At 34.0% G+C, this 26,608-nt stretch overlaps 1 protein-coding gene across 3 annotated transcripts; it reads right to left on the reverse strand.

Annotated features, from left to right (window-relative positions):
* Positions 1-819: 819 nt before the first annotated feature.
* PNISR (PNN interacting serine and arginine rich protein) lies at positions 820-26,183 on the reverse strand. 3 transcript variants are annotated; one of them, XM_045842683.1, is made up of 13 exons: positions 26,077-26,183; positions 20,596-20,675; positions 18,545-18,663; positions 16,927-17,115; positions 15,351-15,574; positions 13,761-13,932; positions 12,203-12,393; positions 10,123-10,260; positions 8,852-8,951; positions 8,057-8,110; positions 6,825-6,995; positions 4,574-5,660; positions 820-4,328 (listed from the first exon to the last, which is right to left on the reverse strand). In XM_045842683.1, the coding sequence occupies exons 3-13, from the start codon at positions 18,630-18,632 to the stop codon at positions 4,298-4,300; spliced, it is 2,445 nt and encodes an 814-aa protein (XP_045698639.1). In that variant the 5' UTR covers positions 18,633-18,663; positions 20,596-20,675; positions 26,077-26,183; the 3' UTR covers positions 820-4,297. The 3 variants fall into 3 exon arrangements, with proteins under 3 accessions (XP_045698639.1, XP_045698640.1, XP_045698641.1); XM_045842684.1 differs by having other exon boundaries at positions 18,545-18,659; positions 26,077-26,159; XM_045842685.1 differs by lacking the exons at positions 820-4,328; positions 4,574-5,660; positions 6,825-6,995; ... (4 more) ...; positions 13,761-13,932; positions 15,351-15,574 and adding an exon at positions 15,581-16,699 and having other exon boundaries at positions 26,077-26,158.
* Positions 26,184-26,608: the final 425 nt, after the last annotated feature.

Below are 26,608 nucleotides of genomic sequence, written 5' to 3' on the forward strand. Positions count from 1 at the left end.
TGTTATATTTATATGGACTAGTTATTTCTCACCCTCAACATGTCAGATTGTGCATGCATTTAATCTATAGAATGTTCCTATCATAAACGAATTCAAGATCCTTCTATTATGCCTATTCTTTGACCGACCTCCTCAAACCTCATGGCCGAAATAGTCTTCAATCATGGTACTGCTTTGGTCTGTGTGACCTAGCTTTTCTTTTATACCCTTGTAGCTCTACTTCATATATAAAAGATGTCTCCTAGGGCATTTATATTCCTGTAATACACTTTTAGCATCGTAAAAGCATGTAAGCACTTCTCTAAAGGTAGAAATGTGTCCATTTTTAAGGTATTCAAATGTCAGAGGGCCAGAAGTCTAATTGAGTATTTTCTGCAAGTGATCTGAAAATATTCTGAACACACATTATACAGGAGACTGTTAATTATTCAGGTTAGACAAACTTCATTTAGAGTAAGAACGATGATTATGTAACATTTTACCTCTAAATGCATAAAAGCCTTTCCTTTGGTAAGAACAATTAATTTCCAATATTAAAGGTAAAAATATGATTGTACATTTTCAACAGGAAGTGTCAAATTGGTGAAATGTTGTTTGAATTATTACAATTTACATAGCTCAGTAATGGTCTTTCATTTATGGCTTCTTAGTAAAATATTGACCTCCTCCTAAGAGTGGCTGGGTACTTGAGTCATCTCTTCAGAGCTCCTTTCTCAAGACAGCAGAAAGCTCTCCACAAAATATCGTTTAGCATGAGTAATATGTATTTGTTGGGGTGACAGATCCAAGGAAAAAAAGCAAAGTCCAAGTATAATCAAATAAAGTTCTAAGAGCTTTATTTAAATGTACTCTTTTTTTAACGCACCACCTCACTGGGCTTCAGATCTTTCTCACATTTTCAATTCAACAACAAAAACAATCAGTAATTTGTTTCTACTAACAGAAAACAAAAGCTTCTTGAATACCTACTAGTGTGACTCAGGCAAAACTAGTTCATACTATTTTTCTCTACAAATATTAAAAGGTTTTTCCAATGACACTTAAACCTGAGTTGTGTTGGAAGAACTAGCAGTTGTTACGTGGTATATAGCCATTGTTGGAGCCATTATTCCCTACACGAACACTTTAGTATCACCCATAAATGTGTTATCAACTAGTCTACATTTCACTATTAAAACTAAAAATCTACTTAGTATTTTGAAATTCAATTTTATATAAACATTTTTCATTTAAGGGTAACGTGCTCCCTTAGAACAGTTTTATCCCTTTAAAATGATACACTACTATATTCACTCAGAGTTTAAGTGGTAAGTTTTCACATTTACAAAATTACACAAAAATTGGTAACTAGAATTGTTAGGATAATTTTATCTTAACTTACCATAATCAAATTGTGGCAGATTTAACCTATGTGTGTTTATAGAACTCTGTATCTGATAAGCCTTTATGGTATAAATGTAACTCATCATACATGAGTTATTTTACGACTAATAAAAAGACCATTTTCTCATTCAGGTTTAGGCTTTACAATCAAATTCTACTTTCTATTGAAGAACTTAGGGCTTTTAAGTGTCAAAATTTTGGAAATAATCTAATTCTACCCTTATACAGTTGAAGAAATTAAGGCCCATAATGATTAGTTATTTGCCCAAAATACATCAAATAGCAGAGCCAGGACAATCCAAAACATCACTATTTCCATTAGACCATGCTTAGTACCATTTTAGAAACTTCACTAAATTAAAATAGATTTTTATATATATATGTATACATATAGTATATATATATGTGTGTGTGTGAGAGAGAAAAGCACTCAGTTTAAATGAAAAGATTTCCATAAGACAATTATTATAGGGACTTTGGAACTTACTTAATTCCTATGTAAATATTCCCACATAAAATTAGAAATCTCACTTATAATTAATTATACACCATGTGATTCTTTGAAGAAACAGAGTAATTCCAATACTAAAAAAAATGATTATGTTTGGGAAATTCACCTGTTGTGTATATACCATTAGAAACAGATGCTTAAAAAAAGGCATTTTACAATGGCAGAAAACATATACACTAAGATTCCACACCAATCTTTATTTGTATTTTGGGGCCTGAAACAAACTTATAATTACCTCTTCCAAATTACATTTTATTCTCTTAATGGTGTGGTTTACCCCATTCCACAAAAACAAGTATGACTAATACACTAGAAATATTTTTTAAAGAACCTCTTAGACCGTTTTTATTAATCAATCCAGATCAATGATTGTCTCAAAAACTGAATCTATTAATATTCTGGTGGTGTCATTTTAGAAGACTTCATAATCAAATTATATTATTTAATTAACTTATGTGTAAGTTTTAGCACTCACATCCCAAACCGTGGAAGCCCTATCTTATAGTCTTACCACTCAAGGTAAACATACTTCATTACATGTCAATGAAATAATGAATTTTCTGAATTATCCATAAAAATCTGAAAAACCCAAATATTTAATTATAAACACTAATATGTCTACTAATAATCACACACACCATGACTGTGTTCTTAAAAGTATCTATAGATTTAAATGATAAGAAGCTTGTGTATTACAGCAGAGTAAACTAAATTGTCAAATACTATTTTTGGCTCTAGTTCATATCTTGCCCAAAAATGTGCATATCATAGCCAGCAGAACTTTTCTGTAGAATTTTATTTTGAAAATATTATTTCACTTGAAGATTGATCTAAAAAACATTTTAAGATATGAAAATGTTATACAACTTATCTATTACAAATTAATTGAATACTTCTACAATTAGGTATACCGTGTTACCTCACCTACATAAAAAATATTGCACACTTTATTTTGTCTTTACTGATGTCTAAACTATATAGAATTCTAAACTATTTAAAAGTTATTCTGTGAAATGTTGACTTTATAAATATCAGAACTAAATGCACTGTAAAAACAACCATTTTGGTAAACATGCATTTATTCACAGTTGATTTATTTCCTCTAGATAAATGCATAAGCTGTTCAAAATTATTCAAGAACTTATGTAGAGGTACAAGAGCACACTATACAAATCTATTTTCTACCTTTGTTTTGAGAAAACACTGATCTTGGCAAAAATCTGGCTTATTTTAAATAAATTATTGCTGGTAAAAAGGCATACTTTAAAACATTTCTGTGACCTGTACCTGCTCTTTTCTCTTTAAGATTTAAAAGCATTTGTTTTCAGAGATTTTTCAGAGACTATTGTGGCATAAGTGAATAATCACATAAAAACAAACCCTGAAAGCAGCTGAACATTAGAATGCCTGTGGAGCCTTCATTTTATTCGTAAGTTATGATTGCCTTAAATGGCTAAACCACTCATTGAGCCTAATTTTAAGAAACTGACAAAACCAAACCATTTCAATGTTATCAAACTGACACAAAGCCTGCATAAAACAGCATTCCGCCACTGAGCTGAGGTCATATTATACTTTAAAAATATAAATAAATATATTGAACTGTGAGTCTTATTTCTATAATAAACCCCAAAGTGTTTAAAATATGCTTCTAAAACAGAAGTGGGTGACTGCAGAATGTATTTCCAGACTTGACTATTAGTGTCAAACACAATCATTCCTTATAAGTAACTTTGATTGGTACACTGGCTCGAATGAATCCAGCAATTTCATTTTACAGGAGTGAACCATACTTTATACAGAGAATATATTACTTGAAAATCCCCCAAATAGCAAAAGTTTAGAAAGCTGTCAAGTGATTCCAAATGAAAAGTAAAGATCTGTTTCTGGCCCTCTTCCATACCCTTAAAATTGGAATTTGACAAAAATCCATGGGTACAATTTACAAGCTTTGACAAACTATTGAGATAAACCATTTTCATTGGGGCAAATGGGAGGAAGTACCTTTAAAACTTGTTATACAAAGTTCCAGCTGCCTTTTTGTAAAAGTACGTTCCTTAGAATAAAATCATAAAATTAAGGTGCAAGAGGTTAACAAAAATGAACTAAAGAGCTTTATTGACATCACAGTACATTCGAGAATAATTTTAAGAACATTACAGCTGAAAGAGAATGGCATGTTTATAGTCTTATTGTGCACTATTTTTTGGAAAAAAAAAAAAAAAAAGGAATACAAAGAAATCCTATTAACTTGAAGCAGCATTTGGAAAAAGTATACCTATATACAGATAAAAAGAAAATTCTGGTTTCACCTACACAGCCACAATGTGCCTCTATAATGAGACAAGCCCTTAAAACTCATGGAATTTTTTAAACATCATGGCATTCTTGCCACATCATTCCTCAGCGTTTACGACGGGGAGGGGTTGCTGATCTGCAAAAAACAAAACAAAACAGGGAAAAGACAAAATTTAAAAATAAAAATGTATTTTTAACTAAAGAATGCAATTTTTAAATAAATAATATTATATAGGATTTCTAAAATTACTTAAGACTATGATCATTTATCAAGTACCAAACTGAGTTTATTAAAGAGAGAGAGAAAGGACACTTTCAACTTTGAATAAATTCAGTCAAATTTTTTAAAAATCAGACAAAATACTTTAAAAAGTATACTACCTTGATCGGGACTTAGACTTGTGTTTGCGGCTTGCCTTCTTACCAGACCTTTGAGATTTCTCCATGGATCGCGATCGACTATGTTTAGGCTTCTTAGCCTTCTTTTCTTTGCTACTTCCTGGAGATTCAGAACTGCTCCTTCCACTAGAATCAGAGCCTGAATGTTTTTTACTATCTTTGGTAGTACTTTTCTTACTATCTTGTCTAGAATCATGTCTGATGATTTTAACAGAGATAGAACCACTCCTAGAGAATGTTCTTTCACTTTCTCGTTTCCTTTTTAACCTATCATCCTGACTACTGAACTTAAAATCTTTTTCTTCCCTTTTTTGTTTCTCTTTTCTTTTATCCTGCTCACGCTCTCTTTCTTTGTCTTTCTTTTTCCTATCTTTATCTATACTTCGACTCCTCTCTTTTTTCCTCTCTTGTTCTTTAGCCTCACCTTTATGTTTATGACTGCTTCCACTAAGATTTCCACGTTGATCATCAATTTTACGCCTATCTCGACTCCTACTGCGACTGGACCGATTGGTTCGCCTATCCCTTGAACGACTTCTACTTCTACGTCTCTCTCGGGAAGGACTCCGATTTCTCCGTCTTTCTCTTTCAATGCTATTTCTATTAGATCTTCTCCTATCTCTAATCTTTATTCTAGCCCTATTGCTGTCTATTTTAATTCTCCGAGAGTAACTTCTACTCCGACTACGTCTACTTTTAACTGTTGGAGATCTACTCCTACTATGTCTCTTTTTCCTTTTAGGAGAAGAAGATCGAGAAGATGTGCGACTACTACCTGAGCTAGAACTGTATGAAGAGCTAGAGACAGAACTACTAGTACTACTAGTTCTGCTATTGCTACTGGAACTACCACTACTAGAACTTCCTGATCTACTTCTTCCTTGTTTCTCTTTTTCTTTATGATCTTTTTTTGGTTCTAAAACTGACGCAGTTTCATTTGGAGTTCTTTTCTTTTCATTAACCATATCACCATCTGTTTCTCTTGCTTCTAGTAATGATAAACTATTTTGCTCTTTATGGATAAATTCATTCATCTCTTTTGTAACTCTTTCATTTTGTTGTTTTTCTTCTGAAATAGAAAAAAACAAATATAATAAAAGTCAAATGTACAATGAAAAACTCCCATACTACCAAACTATAACAATAAAGCAAGTCACATAAGCAATGTCAAATTTTCTAGTAGGTACATTAAAAAAGTAAAAACAGGTAAAATTAATTTTATGAACCCATATAAAAAAATTACTTCAACAGGTAATCAATTAAAAAGAATACCGAAAAATCTTTATTTCACATAAAGTCTTTGAAACTTAGCGTATACATTAAATCTACAGAACATTTCAATTTGGGTTAGCTATATTTCAAAAGCTCAACAGCTACACGTAGTTAGCTAATCTCCTGGAAAGTATAGCCACAGAGTATCAAGGTATAGAGAGAGGTACATGGGAAGCAAGTAAGAAAAAAAATTCTGCCCTGGCTGGTGTGATTCAGTGGAATGAGCGTTGGCCTGTGAACCAAAGGGTCACAGGTTCAATTCCCAGTCAGGGCACATGCCTGGGTTGTAGGCCAAGTCCCTGGTGGGGGACACACAAGAGACAACCGCACATAGATATTTCTCTCCCTCTTTTTCTCCTTCCCTTACCTTCTAAAAATAGATAAATAAAATAAAAAAAAAGAAAAAAAAACCATTTCCCTCTTGTCCAATAAGGCAACTTACAGGTAGTAAATAATTTATAGGAATTTTTTGGCTGCAAACTCTTAATAATTACCTTTCAAACTGTCCAGATAAGAATTTTCAAAAAAGAAATTCTAAATAAATATTCTTTCATTGTTCCTATAAACTGTTAAGAACAGTACTTATTACAGTATTTTACATATCTTTAATTACCCTAGCCACAAATTAATTTTCATTAGTTTTACAAACATATTTATCCCATCTCAAAAGTCTTTTCATTTTAAGAACTTTAACAAGCAATTAAAATACACTGAAATACTTAATTTACAGCCCCTGAAGTTAATCCCTCCCAAGTTTCCCTTACCTTAACTATGTATTTTGAATACAATTAATTTTAATTTTATATTTAATAAAGATTGAAAATGAGCAAATAACCTCAGTTTCAATTACATCCCATATTATTTATCCTCAATTACATCTTTTGATATTTTAGGTTGGTTGAAAAATGAAAATACAAACAAACAAAACTGGACAAAAATTAAGTTAATCTAAAAGACATACCTTCCATCTGTTTATCATGTAACAGCTGCTGTTCTTTTTCTTTTCTCCAAAAAGCTTCCTGTTTTTGCCGGATTCGGTGCCGTAATTCTTCATCATCAGTGTCAGATGACTCAGAGCCTCTATCACTCCTTTCATCTTCACTGTCTCCTGATCCATAACCACCCAGTCCACCTGTGTGCATAAAGCCCAGTCTATCACATGGAAAAATCATTCTGTGCACTAAAAACTTTTTAAGGTTCGAGAAGAAAGCTCATTTCTTTTTTTCATTGCACTTTGTTGGAAGACTATGTTTATTCGGGGTGGGGAGAAGTATAAATTCCAATGCTTAAGGAGTTCATAGATCCCTTCATGAAAATTGATACTTGGTATCTTATTCTTTCTGGAATATTTTATATATTTGTCACCATAAAGGAATCACGATAATGGTTTTGTTTTAATGTCCATAACTAACCAATAAAACCATTTAATAGGGCAGTAACAAAGCCTCACTAAAGCACAATCAATTCGACTACCTTAAAATTTATGATGATCCTGAAAACAGTTTTACAATTTAGTTTTTTGTTGTTCCAAGCTTAGAAATCCCAGGTATTATGCTAAGTATTTTTTTCTCTAAAAAAAATTAGAATACTGTAATTCTGACTGTACAGAAGTGATACAAGGCTAAAACTACTCCCCACCCTGAAATGATCTAAATAGTAATAACAAAATCACATGGGCATTTGGTTCTAACCATTTCTGTTGATCCTCACAAAGATTAATTTGAAATGAAGATATGGGAAAGGCAAATTCAAGTTTCGATATACCTGATAATACATCATGCAAATAACAAATTACGAACACATCATTCCTCTTCTAATATGAGATAAACCCTTTCCTCTATGGTAAACCTGACTTGCTGTAACACAATCTAAATAAAGGTCCTTAAAAGCATTACTAGATAGCTTTTCTCTAAGGCATGTATGCAATAATTTTGAAAGTGAGCTTAAATACTACCATGACTAAATTATAACTTGCCTCAATAAACTATGAATGTCACATTTATAATAATCTCACTGTGACTGCTAAAGTCAAAGGAAAAAAATAGGCAAACGTTTAGAAATGGATATAACCCTAAGACCTAGGTCATATAAACTAAGTAGGAACAGTAAAGTTTCAAAACAGAACATGTAGAGAGACAAGGTAAGTATGATTTTTCCCTCTAAGGCCCTCTCACAAATAAGGAGAACACTTACCGAGTCCAGTGAGGGAAGCCAGTGCACTGGACTGTGCCAGCTGTTTTGCAGGAGCTTTGTATCACATCAACAACAGGAACAACATGTTAACACAAATAGCCACGATTTCATAGTCATGAGAGTCTATGGTATTGTTAAATCTACTACTATTGCTGCTTCTTGGGGAGAGAAGAAACATTAAAAACATAACATTCATTTTAAACCAGTAGCATGTCTGGCCTTGAAAATATAATTCTGATGTGAGCTGAAATTGGTTTATAATTAGAAAATATGTTGACAGCATATTGTTATTTTTATTTTTGAGGTATGGCCCATAATTTAAATTTTGCTTTCAATGTATTTTTTAAGTGTCACTAAAAATGTGAGGCTGGGTGGGAGAATCACTAGCTTCTGCAGGAATTATAAGTAATAAACTGTGAAAACACTAAAGGTTCATAATTCAATTCATTAGTAAAACTAAACTGCATTAGAAGTCATACACCAATGCCATGGTATCTATAAAAAAAATCAGGTGAAATAAATTGAACATCAAGAAACTTCCACAATACATTTTATAGAACAACAGCATAATTAGTAATTTGTGCTCAGATAGACTGCATAAAACAAAAAGACTTGTGTAGTTGTAATATGGTGCCTATAAATCTAAACTTTCCCAAAGAGTAAAACATGCAAGAAGAGAATTTCAAATATCAGCTAGTTATTTCAACAAGGACAACAACAAAAAAAAAAGTCCAAAATAGCCACCAAAACCAAAACACCCCCAGAAAAACAAAGCCAAGAACACCCACAATATACCTTTAGTTGCTTTCCGGTGGGCATCTTTGGCTATATAATAAATTTCTTCATCTGTGACATCCAGTAGAATTTCAGTCAGAAGCATTTTTGTCAGTAACATCTAAGGAATACACATTGATTCTAATTTATTATTATACTTACTAATACAGTTTGACATTTAAAAAAAAAATAAAAGGCAAACCCATTTTATAAAACATTTTTAGAGATGAGATCACATCAGCCATTCCAAGGAATAGAGTATCTTGAAAATTGTTTTAATACTAAAACTTTTTAAAACTTTCAAAATCATATGGATTAAAGGAAAAAAAATGAGTTTATCTGTATAAGAGACACTGAATTCTAACAAGGGAGATGAAGCATTTTAGAAGTCCCTATTAATAAAAAATTTCCACGGGTGTTTTAAGTTGAAAGTATTCTTTCATTTAATATTACTAGTAAGCAGTTCAACACTAGTTTCTTAACTCGCTTAGGAATTCACATTAACCCTTGGCTCAGAAGTAAAATTTGAGGGGAAATAATTAAGGAAAAGGCAATCATTTCATTTCATCACATAAAGTCCCTTTTTTCTTGAGTGCTGTGATAATAGAGTACTACAACAGACTTGAAATAGAGCTGGATTCTAACACGGGTTTGGCTACAACAGCTGTTTCAAATGTAGACTATGGTTAGTCCCCTAGCCTCTCTGGGCTCCACATCATAGTACTTATCTATTAAATGAGAGTATGCTGAATCAGCATCTGCTAAATACATTCCAACGAGCACTTGTCTTTCAATATGAGAAATGCAGCATTTTTTTATTCCCAATCTCACAAAAATGACAAAACACATTTCAGATATTAAGGGTTTGAGAAGTCTTCCAATGAAGAAATGTTTACCTATGTTCCCACCCAATGCTTCCTAAACTTATTTTATATGAAGTCTTTTAATCATTGCCAGTATTCAAAAAACACAGTTTAGAAAATAATAGCTATGTTCTCTTGGGTCTCAAATAGTAAAATATTGTTTAATTACAACATTGGTATTAGGAAATGTGCTTAATAACTGTCTTATAAGCTGTGATTTCACATTATAAGTGTTACCTGGATCTTGCAGACACTATTGCCCAGTATATCTATAGATTAATGTAACTGTTTCACAAGCTCTCAGTTTAAATGTTCAAGATACTGACCAATAGTTTTAACAAATTATAAACAAAGTAAATCCTGTAATATAATGTTTTATGTCAACTATACCTCAAAAAATAATTTTAAAAAAGAAATTTACATTTTTACCATTTGATACTCTTTCTCTTCTTCAGTCATCTCTGGTTCACTATGCTCTTCTTGAGGAACTGGAGATGGACTTCTGGTGACTTTTCCACTGCTTGCAGCCTCAACATTTTCAGCATCTTCATCTTCCTCATCACTATCCTAAAAAAAGTAGTATTATGTGTACCTCAAATTCACACTTATAATGTAAAAATCACTATCTTGCCCATTCTACTTTAAAACCCAAGTTAAAAAGTTTATGAAACATATATAAAAATAAAACTTCTCTCTAAATTATATTTTTATACAACAGATTTCATTTGGTAAAGTGCTACCTGAAAGTAAGATTATAAGATGGCTTATGAGATTCAATTATTTTAATTATTTTTTCAATTAATTTTTCCTTAGTCAATTTTGAGCTTATTTTATAAATAACCAGAAACTCATCATGCCCAGAGACTGACTTAATTAATATACATTTTATATGATGGCTGAAATAAATGGTTTGAGAACTTTGGGTAAATGAACCACAATCATATTATTCAGTGTTACTTTTACAGCTGTAAGTGTAAGCCATTTACTTAAAATCATGTGACTTAAAATGAAAAATCTGTAGTCAGTTTCCAGATCTCAGCTGGCTCTAAAACTCTGTGAAATTTACTTCTTTCTAGCTATATAATGGACAGATAGATTAGAAATGGGGTCTACTTCAGATGGAAGAAAAGCCAGCAGTTTGTCTGACTCTGTATGTGTTAGGTTTTCAGTAATCCAAACAATGTACCTTAAAGAGGGGACTCTGCTTTATGTAAAGAAGTATTCCAGAGTCACATTTAGCAATCGTATTAATTAAGTTAGGTGACCACCTAAATACTACTATGGCAAGACCATTTAAACCAGGAGAAGAATTCATGTAACACAAGCCCAAAGGCATCCAGGAGGAGGAAAATCTCCAGTTCTTTTTACCTTAAAACAAACAAACAAACAAACAAACAAACAAACAAACAACCCAATTCTGGAAATCAACTATTTCAAGTAAAGATTTTTTTTAATTTTTAAGGTAAACTTTAATAGTGGTAGTCTGTAATTTATTTTGTAATACCCAGAACAAAGAATACATCTTTGGCAAGGTCCTTTGTAAGAATAAAAGTAATTTATAGCATTTATGGAATTTAAGCAAAATCAACGTTTTCTTAAATCTAGTTACCTTGCTGTCCTTGAGATTTATTTTTGAAGCAGAAAATGGCCTTGGGAGCAAGACCCATCTCCTAAGTGGGATATAAGCCAGTGCTGTGACTATCCTACCAGCTAGAAGCACATTACTGCTAAATTAAAAAATTCCTAAGCCACTCTTGCCATCTAACTGATGAAGGTTTAAATATTTAAAACTTTATGTTAATTTCAGTGTTTATGTCAAAAACTATAAAGGCTATTACATCCTCCAGTATAATTATTAATTTATTTAAAGATTTTATTTATTTATTTTTTAGACAGAGGAGAAGGGAGGGAGAAGAGTGAGGGAAACATCAATGTGTGATTGCTTCTCAAGTGACCACCCCTACTGGGAACCTGGCCTGCAACCTCGGCATGTGCCCTAGACTGGGAATTGAACCAGTGACCCTTTGGTTCGCAGGCCAGTGCGCAATCCACTGAGCCACACCAGCCAGGGCACAGTGTAAGTATTTATTTAAATGTTCAAAAGGGCAGATTTATTCTCTAGTGCCATTTTAATGTAGCTTTGTTTTAGAAACCACCATTAGGGAGTTAACTGCACCAAAACAAAAGAATATAGATGTTGCCCTAGCCTGGTAGCTCAGATGATTAAAGCATTTTCCCAATAAACCAAGAATACAGATATCTATCAAAGTAAAATCTATCATGCATCCCACTGAATAATTCCTCTCTGAATGAAATGTTTCATAAACTCAATGTCCCCTTTCTTCTTACTCTACACTCAATAACATATACATGATATAAAAACATAATCCCCAATATAGTTGCAGAAAGTAATCTTAGGAAAATTAATATTTTTCTATGGACTAAAACATTTCAATAACCTTTTCATATAAGTATCAAATGGAGTTTCAGGTCCAGGGATTCTACTTACAAATTTACTTCTCTGAGGTAAACGAGGGCCATCACCTCCTTCAGTATCTTCTGTAGTCTTCTTTTCTTTTTTGGACAACTGTGAACGTTGTTGTTCCATTCTTTCTTTCTCCAACTTCTTTTGCTTTTCACGTTCCATTTTTTCAAGACCTTCTCGAATCCAGGCTGGAAGAGTCCTACGTTTTACAGCATCTGTTTCACATGGGGAAAAAGAAAATCTCTAAGTCAATTAAGTAAAAATCAAATGTATATCCTTATTCCTGAATTTCTACAAACTTGTGAATAAATTTTTTAGCGAAAGAATGCTGGTGCCACCTGAGTGCTTTTAACAAATACTATCATTATCATTGTCCAGCAAAACAGTAGTAACAAAAACAGCCCATTAAACATCATGCTTTTCTTTCAAATCAAGACTTTTAATAGCAGCATAAACACTGTATTAATGTTTACAATATGCCAAGGCACTAGAAAGCACATTAAACCATCATCTCAACTGTAAAAGGAAGCCATATATAACCACTACCATTACTTGATCTCTTTTGCAAATGAGAAAACTGAGACCCAAAAAGATTAAGAGATGTGCTCAAGGTTACCAAACCAGTGAGTAGTGATATTTCAGAGCAAAACTTACACTACACTGCTTTCTAAAATGTCAAGACAGAAGAGAGTCAAACACAAGTCCATTTTCACACTGAAAATTCACTTAAACAAGTATTCCATTGGAATACTTTTTAATTTATTCCATTAAATTACAAAAGAAGCAATAATCTCCCTAAAATGTCTACTTTGTGATAAGGAAAGACTTAAATGTTCTGGTCCATTAACTGCTACATTTGGATTTCCAGATGTATAGTAGCATAAATATATAATTTATCATCGGAAATTATTATTATCAGTTAGTTCTAATATGTTACTTAAGAAATGAAATTTTCTCCCTGGCCGGATAGTTCAGTTGGTTAGAGCGTCGTCACAATACGCCAAGGTTGCGGGTTCAATCCCTGGTCAGAGCACACACAAGAATCAATAAATGAATGCATAATTAAGTGGAACAACAAATCGATGTTTCTCTTTCCCTTCCTCTCTCTAAAAATCAACAAATAATTTTTAAAAAGTGAAAATTTCTATAAAATACTTATGGAAAGTGAAATAACAAAAAGAAAATTAATCTGGCAGCAGTGTATCCGATAAACTGATAATAGAAAGAAACCAGAGAGAAAAAGTAGGTGGTTTTAATGGGGGAAATACTCAGACATTGGCATAATGTCACTGAACAGTGGAAATTACAATAGAAATTAAAATGCTATGGCCATGATAAAATTATATCTTATCACCAAATCTATGTTTAAAGGTAAAGATTTATTTTTTAAAAAATTAAGCTTTTAATATTTTAAACAAATCTCTTCTTTAAAATTTTAAGGTTTATGACTGTAAAATAAAGGGTTTTAAAGTATCAATTCCTAACATACCAGAGATATTCGAACAATTTAAGAAAATAAGACACCCTCTTTATGTGATCAAGAAATCATGCCAATTGTGGTTCACTAAACTTAAATAGCTACCAATTTGTGGAGGCTCCTGCTTCACAGGAAGTGTAATAGGTGAACGCTGCCGATCCCTGAATGATGATGGCCTTTCTCTTCGATTTTGGGGAGGTGCCGGAGGTCCTGGAGGTCCTGGTTGCCAATAAGGAGGATGAAATCCACCTTGCGGTGGACCAAAAGCAGCCCCATGCTGAAAGAGTATTGCAGTTTATTTTTCTTCACATTAATACAATATACACTCTGGGACACACGTGTGTTATGAACTGGGACAGTAGAAATCCATGTGTGCAGCAAATCCAAGAATTCCACGGTCCTAATACCCACCAATATTTCTGTAACCCCAAGAACCTAGGCTAACTTTTCTTAAGAAAAATATTTTCTGCCTACAAAAATGTAAGAGCCATCAAAATCCAGGGGATACACTATTTTCAAGAAGCAAAGAAAAAGATATATATGAGCTTTTTCATTCTCTATCCATTTATTAACTAATCCTTTTACTACCAAAAAATCAAAATGTCAATTTTTCTGTAACTAGATAATACAGGAAAAAAATTTGTAAACCAATTTCAACTTTCCAGTGCTTGCGAATTTAGGTTATTTCTATAATCTTTCAAGAAATAGCTATTTTAAGCAAAGATCAAAGTTAATGCATCATTGTATTAAATACATTCTTTAATTTTACCATTTTCAGAGGATTTCTAAGCCAGTTGCCAACAGAGTTGTCTTTTAAGCAAGGGGATGTACCAAGCAAATATGGTACAAGTAGAAGCTCTCTGCCACAAAAACTACCATATCCGTATATCAAGTATGAATATGCAACAAGTATCTGAATATGTATGAATAAGATGATTATTGTCTCAAGGCGACTATTGTTTATATTTATGTTCATTACTCATATAATTAGTAAAATAATGTACGGTTTTATTTTTCAAAATTTTAAATTATGATAGCTTAATTATAAGGTAACAATTACAATTTCAAAATGACACCTAGCATTACAATTTAAGGGTAGAGCCTGGCAGAGTGGTCTGAGAAAATAACGACACTATTCTCCATAGAGTTCTATGTCCCTAGGAATGAATCAGATGCCCCAAAGGAAATTATGTACAATTCCATTAACAAACATGTTACGTTAGAATGGAAAAAAAAAGACAACACTAGAAAAAGTAGTAACTTTACACAGCAGAAGGTACTGAATTTAGAAAATCATCTATAATTTCATGTCTTCACCATAATTTTATTATAAATAATGTATTCAATTACTGTGCATTTTCTAAACTTTATTGAACATTTAAATATACCATTTTGAACTTATAAATTAGAAAATAAAACATAATATAGCTCTTGCACTTACAGATCTTCATTTTATCCAAATTTTCCCCTAATGATCCTTTATACCACTTTTCTAAGCAAATCACACACACACAAAAAATCTAAATGATTTTAATATTCAAAAACTGGTAACTTTTCTGAGACATAATATGCACTTATCTGTGTAAGACTGAAAAGTGAAACACATATCTCAGGTACTCTTTCTTGGTGAGACAAAATTCCAAAGAATGGATTATGTGCACATCTATAATATTAAAGCAACAAAATATCTTTCACCTGATAGTCAAACTGGTTCACTGGGCCCACTGCAAAATTATCGGGTGGTCCACCAAAGTTGTGATTGTTCTGGTTAAAAATATGCCTGTTGTCAGGGGCAAATTCCCCACTGTCCTGACTGTTGCTGTCTTCAGAAGGAGGAACAATGTCCATTGGGCCTGGTGTTGGTGGCATCCATGGCTGATCTGGAGGGGGATGTGGGGGTTGCTGATGCATTCCCCATTCTATTTAGGATTTAGGCATAAAAACATTCAACAGGGAGTTATAACAAAATCAACATAAATTTTTTAACTCTCAAGAAAGCTCAGTAAATAAATGAATATACAAATTATGACTTCTTGGTCAAATTCCTTTTGTATATCTTAAAAATAAGCAATGAATTTATCTAAGAAATAATTCAAATGAACTAACTCCACTTAATTCATATCCTAAACAAATGGAAACCAAATGCCCAAAATTATCTTTAATAAATGTAACAAAATCCAAAGCAATTTTTTTTTGAACTTTTCTGTTCAGTAACAACACCATAAAAATACTGTTTGGGGATTTTATATAACTTCTTCCTTCCATGAACACATTTATCCTCACAACATCCCTGTGAGGTAGGGAGAAATCGGTATTATTTTTGCCAATTTCAGGAGGGGAAATTAAGGCACACAGTAAGAATTCACTTGCCAAGGTCACAAAGAAAACCAGTAGAGCAAAGTTGGGGAAGTGGAAATACTAGGATGAGTTCTTTATATACTTGAACATGGGAACTAAAACATTTTCAAACTTGAGGAAATTTAGCATAGTTTTAAGAAAACTAGAAATGAACTACTCTCATAATAATGAATATTAAAATATTTGTCATACTTTTAAAAATGATGTTGGTGAATTACTTTCTGAGTTTTCCATTCTTACATTGAGAAACAAAAATAAGTATTAATAGAGAAAGGGAGATATGACTTCACCAATCAGCACACTTAAATGTAAGATTCCTCTATAAATAAATTGAAGTGACTATTAAAAATAATAGCACAAGAAATGAAAAACTGAACTAGCATCAAGGAATCTAAATCATACTGTGAAGTAAAAAAGCAAGCAAGCAAACAAACAAAACAGATAGAAACTTATGGAGAACTTCACTATGTGAAAAAAGGGAAGTAAATATGGGTGGATGGTAGGGGCAGAGTATATTTGACAAATTAATTTGTCACATAGTGACACAATTTTTCTTTAGAGACTAGACATGTTTTGCTCTGCCAGTCCTGCTTCTGAAAAGGCCAGAGGTTGCAACAGAGAGACCATAGAATGCTCTCTTCCCTAGATGCCAAGTGAGGTTTCCAGTGTTCCCAGCCCCTGTCAGCCTAGGAATGAAGAACCGAGAAAAGAATCAACTGAGTGCCACAATGCTAGCAGACTGAGTACAGAATAATTTTAACCACAAAATTTCAAGGTCAAATCTAATTAAAACCGCCTATTCTTTAAGCCTTAATATCAAGAAGTCACAAGGCTAATAAGCAAATTAAGCAATTTAAGTTTACTCTTTTTTTTTATTTTTAAAAGTCCTAAAATTTGGAAAACATAAACAAACCTGGTTGCCACATCCTGTTAAAGTTTGAATCCCCTTGAAAATTCCCATGATTGTTTGGACCAGATTCCATTGCAGACATATCTTGTCCATTTGGCATCATTCCTGGTGGTTGTTCTACCATGCTTTGCTGCCCTGAAGCTTCTCTTTGGGCAATCCAAGCTTGAGCCAATGCAGCCCAGTCAATCTGGCCTAACAATTTAACAGAGCAAAATTTAGCACTCAGAATATAGGAGCTAAAAGAATAGTGCCTCTAAGTAAAACAAGCATCTCAGTAATCCCTTACCAGAGATTTTAGATATTACTGAATGTTATAACCAAAAGGACACTCATTCAGAAAAGAACCTACATTCAGGGTACAAAGTAAAATAAACTACTTGAGACTTTCTGTAAAGGGACTCCACAAAAACACTCTTAACCAATTAATTTCTAATATTATTAACTCATAAAAAATTGCATCCTTTGCACTTTAGTTTATTGAGGTTTTTAAAACTCTTTAAAAAACAAAAACAAATTCTTCCTCAAACAAGTCCCCTTCAGGCCTACACTGGACCCTGCAGACCTTGGATGAGTATAGCAATCTATACTTCCTGTTCCTCCTCAGTCACCTTTTTTAGTTAAGGCTCTCTTCTCTAGTCAAAATATATTTCTAACAACTTATTAGTCATTCTTTACTCAAAATTCATTGTCCCTACTAATTTAAAGGTCCTCCTTTCCTTCTCAAGTATCTATACTTAACATTTTAAGATCTAGTATTATTAATAAAGGAAATAAAGTAAAATAAGATAGTTTTTCACATCTCAGTTTAGTAAAGATTAAAAAGATATTCTCATACAGTTTGATGGAAACATAAATTGGCATAATCCATATGGAGTTAAACTTGGCAATGTCTATCTAAAACTTTCCAAATATGCAACTGTTATCTAACAAACCTAGTTCTTAAATTTTTCCTAAGAAAATAACTGGACATGATATGCATATGAAATTATGGCATTATTTTTAAAAGTAAAAACTATAATCAATCAATTGCCCAAAAGTAGATCAATTAAATTACAGTATGGTGCTATAATAGAATACTATGTAGTTATTTAAAAAATAGGTTCAGATTAAGCCTATAAAGGTAGGGAAATGGAAGGTCATATCAATGAAACAAAATTAACCATGACTTAAAGCTAACTAATAAATGGGGGCTCCCTATACTGTCTTTCTACATCTGTCCATGCTTGAAATGTTACATAATAAAGAGAAATGATTTAACATACTATTAATTGAATATCATCTACACAGAATTGAAAGATTCAGAATTAACAGAAGCATGCTTTACTTAAATTACATCTTAAGAAAGACTTTGTGATCATGTATCATAGAATGTATACTTGAAACCTCTATAAACCTATTAAACCAATGTTACCTCAATAAATTCAATAAACTTTTTTTAAAAGGGGAAAAAAGACTCCACTTTCCTTAGAAAAAAAGAACTAGTTTTAAAGATTAAATACTGACTATAACATGATCCAATAAGCCAATTCCAATTCCATGTCCCTTAATCACATTGAGTATTTCCCACTTATCTCCATATATTTTTCCGCGCCCACCCTCCAAATTCAGTTTGTGTCCTTACTTGGATCCTGCTGGTGCTGGAATGACTGCATCCACTGTTGTTGGTTCAAGGGCCATTGCTGCCAAGGCTGTCCTCCTTGATCCCACATCCTGACTTTAAAACTATATTGGGTTTTCTATCTTCAACAAAATGAACACAAGTTAAAAATGAGATTTAAAGTTCTTTAATTTTAAAAGCTTACATGGAAATTATTACATGATGATACATTTATGTGATCAGAACTCTAAAATTCTGGTCAATAGGTTGCCAGAGGCAACTGGAATTTTTAGGCTGGCAAGCAAGAGTAGAAAATTTCATGTTAATACTGATGTCAGAATGTGGTGGTAAGCATCAAATCAATTTAGCTCAAAAAGAGAAAAAACCTAATTTCTCCCCACTATAAATTTCTTTAAATATAATTATTTTGAAAATAATACAAAAATGTGACTTCATCCCCCAACCAATACTCCTTCTTGAAGAGAAAAACCAAATAGCCCTAGCTAATGAAGGAAAACTATTCCTTATAAATAATTACAGCTAATTAAGGCTTAAAGTAGAATATTTTAAAAACTCCCATATTGCCAAACATAATAAAACAATTCAGACAACCTTAGAAGAAAAGTAATAGGAAATCACAATTCAAAAGTTGTCAAAATATCATCCTACAATTTAATAATCTGTAATGGTGTCTCCCCATGAGATACAATATTATGTCCCCAGAATTACTATAAATATTTTCACCAAAAATGTTTAACTGAATCAAATCAAGCTTTTCAATCTCACTTCTAGTGTGAAGGAACTATAAGGGGACAAAGGAATGAGAGAAACCGTATCAAAAGAAACAAATAAATCCATCAGGTGGATAGTTTACAAGACCAGGTTTCTTAACTAATAAAAAGAAACAATCAGATAAACCCAGAAGGTGAGATAGTTTATAAGACCAGGTTCCTTTAATATGAAAAAGATTTGGGGAGAGAACATATGTTAGTAACTATTAAATCTAGATAATGGGTATGGGGGAAGAGGGGTATCACACTAGTTTACCTTTCCATAAACTAGTTTGAAAACTCTCATAGCAAAAATTTTAAATTCCTACACATCCCATATCTTTGTACTTTATCCAACACTGATATACAACCTTGTCCAAGAACCAATGACACATCTGGTAAAGCAGCATTATGTTTCTTCATTTTTGTACCCCAGGGCTTAGTATAAAGTAGGCATTAAATACATGTTCATTAAATAAATCCTTCTAGACTGACCCTTTTCTCTAAAAATAAGACAAAAGCCTTAGTATTGCAGCATCACAAAAAGTAAAGAAGCCAGATAACAAGAGGCACCAACTCCAATGGGGCAATGGCTATTATAACTCAGGTGCTTAGAGTTTACAACTCCAGTCTTTGCAGAATTTTCAGAATATTTTATAATTCTATCAATGACAGATGTTGATCTCTCAATTGAAGAACACTGCAAATTAGGGAAGATGCATTCCTTTGTTACCTTGACTTACGAGTCAAGTGCACTTATCTTCTAGTTGCATGAATGTAGTCTATTATAATGGCATTTTTAAAATACAGCAAAATAGGCACTAAATAGCACCACAGTAGAGGTCAACAACTGAACTGGGCATTAATTCCAAGCTAAATACACTTTTTTTCTTTTCTTTTTTAAAGATTTATTTATTTTTAGAGGGAGGGGGAGGGAAGGAAAGAGAAATATCAATGTATGAGAGATACATCAATCTGTTGCCTCTTGTACATACATCCCTAACCAGGGGCCGGGCTGCAACCCAGGCATCTGCCCTGACCTTGGAAGGAACCAGCAACCTTTGGGTTTGCAGGCCAGTATTCAATCCACTGAATCACACCAGCCAGGGCTAAATATATTTTTTCTAATCTCTCTTCAGATGATTTCTGTTCTTCCCCTTCTTCCCCACACCTCTTTCCAACTATACCTTTAAAATCCTTTAAAAAGTAAATGACTCATTACAGCCCTTGAAAAGTAACTTCAATTATAACTTTAATTAAAACGTAACAAACCCAGAAGAAATATCAACTGCTATATTGACTGACCTCAGAGGTTCACCTTCTGTTTAAAATTCAGACTCAATCATACTACTGCTTGGAAGCATAGCAGCAAGATTACTTATGTCCTGGAAAAAAAAAAAGTGTAAGTTTGTTCTTAGATTATGAAAAAGTAGAATAAAAATAAATTGTAGAGATGTAACATGAAAATGTGATCATGTCTAAATTTGGAACTTTTTCTTCCACTAACTATAATGAGAAAGTATCTACCATTATAAGGTTAAGGAAAACAGGTACATTAGAAATGAGAAGGCAATACTTTTCAACATTTTTTCTTTCAAAATATCTTTTTTACTTAAAAAAAATCATTAACAATACAAAACAGCGTCAAACAATTTAGGGATTGTTGTATATTCTGAGAAAGGAAGAAATATTTGAAAAGAACATCTCATCCACCTGGTATTATCGAGTGGTACAAGCAATATAATAAAATGCATTAATTTAAAATTTTCTATGGAATTCTAAGTTTAAAAATTAACACCAGCAAGAAAAGAATAGCCTGTCTCTCGCATAGATTCATTGTCTTCCCACTAGATCAACAGCTTTTCAAAGCCAATAGACCAATCTACTCATCCGTTTATATTTCAAAAGGTACAGGTCAGCTTCCTCCACATAGTAGTCACTAAACACCAAATAAACGGTCTATAGCCCCTTTCTGTTTACTTTTAAAGGTTAATGACAGAGAAGCTGTTGACCTACATTCATGAGAACCAAGAATCTGGCATTAAGAACAGCTCAGTATTTTCCAAAGTTCTAATGGCATATTAGAATTCAATACGTAATTTTCCTGTTGTAGGTTGTAAACTCACACAATGTAGGCATTGTAACTAGCACTGTACAGTGCCTGCTGGAGTTCTAAGTAGATATGTGCTTAGTACAATCACTTGAATGGTGAATATGATGTATATTGACTCCCTACCATCATTTCCAATACATAGATTTACTTTTCTAGAAATCACTCTAAACAAAGTTTCTTTTACTTGTGTTTAATAGTTTTTATAGGCAACTTTTTCAGTTCTCTTTTTAAGTTTTCTGGTCCTCACATGTCACCTAGACTTCAGAGCACAAGTTCTGATTCATGATACCTACCTCTACCACTCACTAGTTGTGTGAATGTGGGCGAATAAACTACTCTGTCTGTAATCCTTGGCTTTCTCTTCTATAAAATGGAGGACATAGTAAGTGTCTATCTCATGGGGTAATTGTGAGGATTAAATGAGAATGCATGAAAACTCAGCACCATAAGCTTCAATAAGCAGCGGTTAATATCACCACCAAGACTGTCTTAGCATCATTTTTGATAGCTTTCCTCAAATTTACAACTAGTAGGGGGAAAGCTTATCCAGATTTCATTTTATCTTTGGGTGGGGGAAATCTTTCTGTCCCTATTCTTCAGATTGAAGTTTTCATTATTTAAAAAGAAAAAAAATTTAAAAACTTCCTACACAGAGATTTTTACTTGTATATTTTCAAGAGTTTCATTTGTATTACTTGTAGCCATTTTTCTGTTAAAACCAACCACTTCTATTTTAGGTTTTCCAAAGCTTTTCTCCCCTAAAAGATTTTATGAAAGCTACTATTCAAATACAATGTTTGATTCACTTAAGCTGAGAAAAATACGGAAAGAGAGGTGAAACTCGGAGAAGTAGAGCAGACTAAAAACATGCAAAGGTAATAGGAGTCAAGGAAGTAAGAAGTTAGGAGCTATTTCATAAAATTCTTCAAGTAAATCTGCAGTTGAGAGACTTCATTTGGCTACAGAGGATAAGTGCCGAATAAGGATGTTGGTAAAGCACCAAATGATTAGTCTTTTGGGAAGAAAATGTAATTCAGAATCATAGTATTTTATCAAAATTGTGACCCACCAGTTCCACTTCAAGGACTTAAACCATGGATGAAGATACCATGTCATTCAAAAACCTGCAGTGTAACTGAACATTTTTTAGTGATATTCTCAACCAAAGGGCAAAAGATAAAAGTGAACCATAGAGCGGACACCTATTCAGCCATACAAAAAAATATGGTAGACTTTTTTTTTTTAAACCCTCAACCAAAGATGTTTTTACTGATTTTAGAGAGAGAAACACCGATGTGAGAAACATCAATCAGATAGATGCCTCCTCTATATGCCCAGCCAGGAATAGAACCCACAACCTAGCTACATGCCCTGAGGATCGCACCCACAACCTTTTGGTGTATGGGCTGATGCTCCTCCAACCAACCAGGCAGCCCAGCCTGGGCTGGTAGACTTTTTTTTTTTATTTTATTTTTTTTTATTTTTAGAGAAAGGGGAAGGTAGGGTGAAAGAAAGGGAGAGAAACATTGACATGCCAGAGATACATTCATCAGTTGCCTCTTGCATGCCCCCAACTGGGGACCTGGACTATACCCAGGTGTGTGCCCTGACTGGGAATCAAACCAGTGACTTTTCTGTTTGCAGGCCTGCACTTAATCCAGTGAGCCACACCAGCCAGGGCCAGTAGACTTTTATATGTTGAAATATATTGATGTACAAATTGTACTGGGGGGGCGGGGACACTTAGGTGATATGGCATGAATAATGACATCACTTAAGGTTTTTTTCTTTTTAAGAATGCAATTTCATATAGAAAATTCCAAAATTACATAGAACTCTTAAAACTGCTAAGCTTGCCCTGGCTGGTGTGGCTCAGTGGAATGGGTGTTGTCCAGCAAACTGAAAGGTTGCCAGTTTGATTCCCAGTTCAGGGCACATGCCTGGGTTGCAGCTTCAGTCCCAGGTTGGGACTCCTGAGAGAGGAGACAAATCAATGTTTCTCTCTTCCTCTCTTTTTCTCTCCCTTCCCCTCTCGGCTGCAAAATCAAAAAGATACAAAAGCACATCTATCTTTTGATGCATACTGTCAAATATTTCTCACATCAAATACAAAGTTTAGAAACTACGAAATGTAATAATCCTCTTCTCCCCTGCCCTTTCAGTTCTACACACCAGATGACTAGCCTCAAAATAAAAAATTCATTTGTTTAACTCAGGTTAGGTAGAAATGTCACCAGTAAAGTTAATCTTGTAATCATTTGGAATGTGGTAAAAAAATTTTTAGCTACTTAATGCGACATGCATTTTGTATATATATTGAGATACTTTGCAACTTAACAGAGGTATTTTTTCAAAATCGGAGAATTGGATACTTTGTTTATAGATACCAATAAAAGTGACATCTGAAAAACAAATGAGAACGAGATCCTAAGGTAACAACACCCCAGTACGTATCTTGGTTGTAATACCACTCTACGATAAAAGGAATCAGGGATCTATAGGGAAAAGAGCTGATTCTTAGGACTGGGGCATACAAAATGAGCCTGGAGCATCTTATAGTACTAGAAAGAAAGTGGGAAAGAAGAGAGAGAGGAAAAGGAGAGGAAAGGACAGAATGAGGGCATGCCAAAGGGGCACAGAGGACAACTAAAAGAACTCCTAAAGTCCAAAACTTAAAAAAAAATTGAGCAAAAAATAAAATAGTACTGAGTTATAACACAAATATGACATAAATGCCTGAGTCTATGTAGATATAAATATATGATGAATAAATGAGAGGGAAGAGACAAATCTCCATGCAGAATTCTAATAAATTATGTAGATACTCAACCCTAAAGGAGGAAGAACATAACTCTCCACTTCTTAAGCATAAACTGTACACAGAGATTTCCTCCCAGTGAGTACAGTAGGGAAGGAAGGTGTGGATATGGGAGAGTAACTTTACAGTGTAGAAACTTGACAAACACTACTTCAAGCAGGTGATCAAGGTCAATCTCAATGGGGCAAATCATTTTATAGTACATGTCCTTGATATACCTCTGTGATCTTCCTCCCCAAAAGCCCTAACACCAGTCTTAAGTGAAAAATATCAGACAAATTTCAATAGCAGGGCATCCTACAATATACTTGACCAGTGCTCTTCAAAACTGTCAAGGTCATTGTATTAATTTGCTAGGCCTGCCATAACAAAGTACCACAGACCAGGAAGCTCAAATAACACAAACTTATTTCCTCATAGTTCTGGAGGTTAGAAGTCTAAGATCAAAATGCCAGCAGGGTAAGTTTCATTCTGAGGCATCTATCCTTGGTTTGTAGATGAATGCTTCCTCCCTACGTCTTTATATGGTCTTCTTGCTGTGTCCTAACCTTTTTCTTATAGGGATACCAATCATAATGGATTAGGGCCTATCCTAATGAACTTATTTCACTTCTTTATAGACACTATCTCAAAATAAAGTCACATTCTGAGATAATGAACTTAGAACTTCAACGTAGGAATTTTGGAGGGACACAATTCAGCCTGAAACAGTCACTGAAAACAAGGAAAGCCTGAGAAATTGTCACAACCAAGAAGACTAAAGACACATGACATATGGTATCCTAGATGGGATTCTGGGACAGAAAAAGAACACTGGGTTAAAACTTAGGAAATATGAATAAACACACACTTCAGTTAATAATAACGTGTCAAGATTGTGTCCATAAATAATAATGTGTCCATTAACTATGCAACGAATATATCATACTAATGTATGTTAATAGCAAGAGAAACTAGATGTAATGGAGGTTTGGGATGTTTATACGGGAATTCTGATCTGCTCAATTTTCCTGTAAATCAAAAACTGTTCTAAAAAACAAAGTCTATTAGTAAAACAAAAATTAAATATAGAGTCCTAAGAACACCTTAAAAAAACATGTACTTTCCCTATAGTTCCAGGACTCTTTACAAAGCAGTCCAACGAGAGAATCTTCACAGTGTTCTGATTTGTTTTTATGGTTGTGCCTTGCTGCTCTCCAATCAGAAATTCCAAGTTTATTTTGATCTTCTATTAAGTAACCACCGACAATCAAAATTTGTCAAGTGCCCGAGATGTTCAGATGACAGTAATATCAACCACAGGCTAGTACAACTGAAATATTGGATACTTCCTCTTTCCCTCGTGAAGCTTAACAGATAACGTCCATCTCCGGATAAAAAGAAAAATACAAACTAAGGAACCCAATTATAGTTAACAGGACGTAGCTGCCCTTGGCTGCGCCTGCGTAGTCTGAGCTGCACAGCGCAAAAGGTCCAGATCCGGGCCCTCCGCCTCCTCCGCCCCGTTGCATTTCCCTCCCCACGAGGAGTTCCCACTGCGCACGCGCAGTGCTTAACGGCGGGTCAGGAACCCAAGAATCGGTCCCTTCTCACCAGAGAAGAAACTCCCACAGTTAAAAGGAGGGGGTCGTGAGCGCTCTCTTTCATGGGAACATTTCCTTTTAACCGAGAGGGCCGTTTTGATTCACCAAAAGTCAGACGGGCGCCGCGGCTTTTAGGGGAATGAGGTTCCAGCGGTCGCGCCAAACAGTGTACGCAGCTTACGTGTTTTAAGTTATGCTACCTTCGCCACAGAAACCATAATGGTTGTAACCGCCCGGCAAGTTCCCACGCGTAACCGTTCTCCACCACTTACCCACTGTGGTTCCGGCACACCGTTGTTGCCACCGTTCCTGTAATATCTCTCCCCCAACCCTTTCGATGCTTCTACTTCTTCAGGAACAAGACAAGATGGCGCCGGAGCAATCTCACCCGGAAGTAAAAACAATAACATCCGCTGGTCATTTGAAGGCATTTGTTCCCGGCATCCTGGTGTTTGAACGCATAACAGTACCCAGTTAACGTGTTTCTGCGCCATTTTTGTTAGGGGCAGTGCAACCTGGACTCTGTAGTACCCACCGTGGAAGTATCTGAACATTCCTGCATATTAATCTTAACGTAGCCAGTGCCATACCCGACCCATTTTCATCTTTAATTGGGCAGAAAGTCAAGAATTTCAGTGTTCTGTGCAGAGCGCCCTGAATTTTTTTACTTTAACAAAGCGATCCTCCTCCAAAAGGAGATAGGTTCTTCACTAGGAACACCAGCTTCGGAAAAGAGGGCTTAGTTTGTGGAGCTAATTTCAGACTACGGAGGGACCAAAGGGTCAAACTGAACAACTGGCAGGT

This window comes from Phyllostomus hastatus, unplaced genomic scaffold (genome assembly GCF_019186645.2).
Source record: "Phyllostomus hastatus isolate PE091 unplaced genomic scaffold, TTU_PhHast_1.1 phas_contig_40, whole genome shotgun sequence".
NCBI classification, from domain to species: Eukaryota; Metazoa; Chordata; class Mammalia; order Chiroptera; family Phyllostomidae; genus Phyllostomus; species Phyllostomus hastatus.